This window comes from Vicia villosa, linkage group LG1 (genome assembly GCF_029867415.1).
Source record: "Vicia villosa cultivar HV-30 ecotype Madison, WI linkage group LG1, Vvil1.0, whole genome shotgun sequence".
NCBI classification, from domain to species: domain Eukaryota; kingdom Viridiplantae; phylum Streptophyta; class Magnoliopsida; order Fabales; family Fabaceae; genus Vicia; species Vicia villosa.
This window is the reverse complement of record NC_081180.1, coordinates 207,701,449-207,705,717: the sequence shown is the minus strand read 5'-3', so window position 1 is coordinate 207,705,717 and position 4,269 is coordinate 207,701,449. Positions and strand designations below refer to the sequence as shown.

At 39.2% G+C, this 4,269-nt stretch overlaps 1 protein-coding gene across 1 annotated transcript; it reads right to left on the bottom strand.

Moving 5' to 3' along the window:
• Nucleotides 1-2,207: 2,207 nt before the first annotated feature.
• LOC131593730 (uncharacterized) lies at nucleotides 2,208-3,605 on the bottom strand. The gene has a single exon (XM_058866201.1). The coding sequence runs from the start codon at nucleotides 3,603-3,605 to the stop codon at nucleotides 2,208-2,210; it is 1,398 nt and encodes a 465-aa protein (XP_058722184.1).
• Nucleotides 3,606-4,269: the final 664 nt, after the last annotated feature.

The window sequence follows — 4,269 nt, the reverse complement described above, 5'->3', positions numbered from 1 at the left end:
TAATGATGCATGATGGTTGATCAATGCAAGTAATGAATTTACTGGATGTCTGCCATCGGGCAATGCATTTTTTGTATGTTTATGAGGACCGGGCTTGATTTTCAATGGAAGAAACCGAGCAAGATTGAAATTTTGATTTGATATTGTGGGAGATTGCCCCATGAATGATATGCATGATCGATGAATGCATGCTATGAATGAATTTTGTGGTTTGAAATATTTGAAGGGATGCCCCAGTGGAGGGCAATAATTTTTTTATGAGGTGGAAAAGGTCTTTTGGTAGAAGGTTTGCGCAAGCATAATTCCCGACACCAATTCTGAGTTTGAGGACTACTTGATATGGCATAGTCTGCTTGGATTGTTTGAAGGAAATGTCTTGGCCTTGATTTCCCCCAGAATGCTGAGTCTATGGAGAATTTTGCTTCAACGAAGTTTTTGATTCAAACTGATGATCCTGAGATGACATGCCCCAGTCCTTGGGAACTTTGAAATGAAATGCCCCTGAATGATGGACTTTTGAAGTGATGTGACTTTGCTGATGCCACTTTAGGCTCTTCGAATGATTTCCATTGTTGGAACTTCCTTGAATGGAAAGTGCTTATTTACAAATGAAACTATTATATTCAAAATGGTAATTTTAATGCGACGTGCATGCAAGTTTTAAAAACAAATCATTTATTGAAATGAAACTGCGGTATACGATGAACAGATCCCAATGAGGATGCAATGGGAGTTTGAAATTCAAGTTGTGAAAGATGGCGTGATATCGTGGTATCAAAACAAATGATTAGCAAATATTCAGGAGTCAGGTTAACGCAACCTTGCTCTAGTTATGCTTTCAAAAGAAACCTTGCTTCAATTAGGACTTTTGGAGGTTGTAACGTGGTCAGGTTCACGGTTTAAGAAACAAAGGATATAGGCTCAAAAAATTTATTTTTAACCCACGCATTCTTCGTGATGTACTCCAGTCCTAAGTTCAGTTAACTCTTACAAGTATTCGACTTCCAAGAGAATTTGCAGAAGATGTTTGAGAACCAATGAGTTCTAAGGTGGCAGTCACCTATTCTTCTTTGAAAGTCACACAAGTTTGTTCTTGCTTTTGACAATGATCTTTTGATGTCCCTTTTTTTTTGACTTTTATATCCCTATTTTTTTTCCTAAGTCTCCTTTTTTAGGTTTTGACTTAGCGGGGTTTTCTTTGATTTTTATTTTTTATTTTTTTTAACAAACTTGTATGACATTCGTTCAACGATATGAGAATTGGAGCGTTGTGATTGCCATATTGATGGTTTAAGAGAAACAACTATTGTAGGTTTTGAATTTTCACTACTACTTCGACATTGTGTACGAAGAGAGGATGCGGTTGAACCTTTGGTCGGGAATGGTTCCCATGAAATGATTCTCTTGGAAATCAGATGCATTAGTCATTTTAACTGAACAACTACCCTGCCCCAGGTTTTTGATTAAGGGTTTAAATTTCGTGCAAAAAGAAAACACCTACTTCTAAGGCTCAAAGGGGTTGACTAGGGATTATCTTCCTTATATCTCCAGCGTTTGAGGATTTGAAAGAATGCCTGTACATCATCAACAAAGTTTTATTTGAAAGCATATTGATGCAAATTGGGTATTCGTTTTTCATCATTCTCCCTCAAATCTTGCTTAGACAGAAAGCTGACAAAGAAAGTGAAGTGGAAAAGCAAAATATTTTTTTGAATTTTGATTTTGTGTAAGTGATACGGAATTAAAGCAAGAAAAACACATTATGATTGATTCAAAACAAATGCAATGCTCATTTCATTAAAATTATGATTAAAGATTACAGAATTCAAATGCAACAAAGCACAATACAAACAAGGAGAATTGAAAGAATAAAAATGACAAAGGCCTAGTAACTATCAGCAACAAGGATAAGCTTTCCCGTCTGATATCTGGCTTTAGGAACATCCCTTTTGACTTGGCATTCACCGAGGTAGGGGATTAGTGACCACATTCGGATTAATATCTCGAAAGGTGAGCATCTTGCTTTCGATCAGGTCTTGAACCTTCTCCTTCAGAACCCAACAGTCTTCAATGGAATGACCAACTACTCCACTATGAAAAGCACACTTAGCATTAGGATTATATCCTTTAGAGAATGGTGGCGTTGGAGCTTTAGTTGGCCTAGGAGCTATCAACGACTTATGGATTAATGCAGGCCACAATTTAGTTTAAGTCATTGGAATTGGGTCGATGCGGCGAGGCTCCTTTGGTGGATCTTTCTGAGGCCTATTCTGATTCTGCTGCCTATTCTGATTTTGTTGAGAATTATGAGGAGCACTTTGTGATGCATTCTGATGAGAAGCGTTCCATGGTTGTTGATGCGATGGCATTGGGAAGTATGGTTGTTGATGTTGAGCACTTGCAACATGTGGATATTGATAGTAAGGCATGAATGGTGCTTGTGGATAAGTTGGAACTTGGTAAGGTTGTGGATTTTGAGTTCCTTCACCACCAGTCACAATAGCATTAGTTTCTCCTTCTTTCCTTCTATGGAAGTTTCCAGGGAATCTCTTTGTTTGGTTGTTATTGGAAGATTCAGCAGCGTTGACAATCTTGCCATTCTTCAAACGTTCTTCGACCCTTTCTCCAATGGTGACCAGGTCAGCAAAGCTAGAAGATACACTTCCAATCATTTTCTCATAGAAGACTGGCTGCAAGGTATCCATAAACATACCAGTAAGCTCTTTTTCAGCAAGAGGAGGTTCGACTTGAGCAGCTAGCTCTCTCCAGCGTTGGGCATACATTTTGAAAGTTTCCCTATCTCTCATGGTCATAGTCTGAAGTTGTCTGCGATCAGGGGTTAAGTCCATGTTGTACTGGTATTGTTTCAGGAAAGCTTCGCCTAAGTCTCTCCATGTTTGGATATGATCCCTCTTCAAACTCATGTACCATTTCAGAGAAGCTCCAGCTAAGCTATCTTGAAAGATGTGGACGAGCAATTTGTCATTGTTGGCATAGGCAGCCATTTTGCGAAAGTACATAGTCAGATGATCTTTAGGACAAGTGTGCCCCTTGTATTTCTCGAACTCAGGGACTTTGAACTTTGCAGGCACAATCAAGTCAGAAACTAAACAGAGGTCCATGGTATCAAATCCAAAAATGTCATTTCCTTCAACGACTTTCAAACTTTTCTCGAGGACATTGTACTTTTCTTTCACTTCCTCCACCTCGTGGTTGTGTTCTTGATCACCACGTTCGGAATCATCAACATGATAGACAAAAGGAGGATTGTTAAAAGTAGGTTGAACAGTAATGTGAACAATCGGTGACTGTTCAGCGACGACTGGTATTGGTGCAATTTGTTGCGCAGAAAGTCCTACTCCCAAAGTACTCAAAAATGGGGGAGTATAACCAGGTGGTAAACAAAATTTTGGCCAGGTAGAAGGTGGCCTCTGAACGGGAATGAGATCCTCAACAGCTTCGGAGACTTCAGCTATGATAGTTCTTTGGGGTTCAGCATCCCTAGCTATTATCACTTGCATCATCTCAGTGAGCTTGGTGATGCTTCCCTTCAGCTCGTCGATTTCCATCCTAACTTCCATGTTGTGTTGCTCTTGGTCAGCCATTCTTTTTCGAGAAACACTACGTGTCTAATAAGGATGTCGGGGAATCAGCTTGCCTTGTTAAACTGTTGGAGGAATAGATGTATGAGTACTGGATTGAGATGCAAATGAATGCAGATGCATGAAGATTTTTTGTTTGTTTTTAATGCAAAAATGAATGCAATGTCATATCATGTATGATTCACAAATAATGAATTTCCAATCAACTGTATACAGAAAGATTCAAATTACTTGGCACACACTGGCTCACCACAGGATCGTTCTAAGGTTTTTATCTTGAAAAGCTTCTAGACGCGGTTCTCAGAGTTACAAGCTCCTTTTGAAAACTCAGTCATCTAGCAAATAACTTACCATCCAACTGTGTTTTGAAACGAAGCCTATTCTGAGTGTGGTTTTCACACTTACCCACAGTAATAGTTACGTTACGCAAGTTGGGTGCGAAACCACCATTTCCTAAAAGTCATGGTTTTAGGGTTTTTCTAAAGGTCCCCAGAGTTAACGATCCAAATTGAAAACATCATCGCTCAAGTAAATAACTTACTCAACCAAAGACATCTTCTCAAAGGACCTACTCTAGGCGGGGTATTAGTATCTCCTACTCGACACTACGTCAAGCAAGTTTAATACTAAACCACCATCTTATCTTATGTGTTTCTTGAGCTCGGGC

What these genes read in the sequence shown, in the direction of transcription:
- LOC131593730 (XM_058866201.1), bottom strand. Translation starts at nt 3,605, where the DNA reads ATGGCTGACCAAGAGCAACACAACATGGAAGTTAGGATGGAAATCGAC.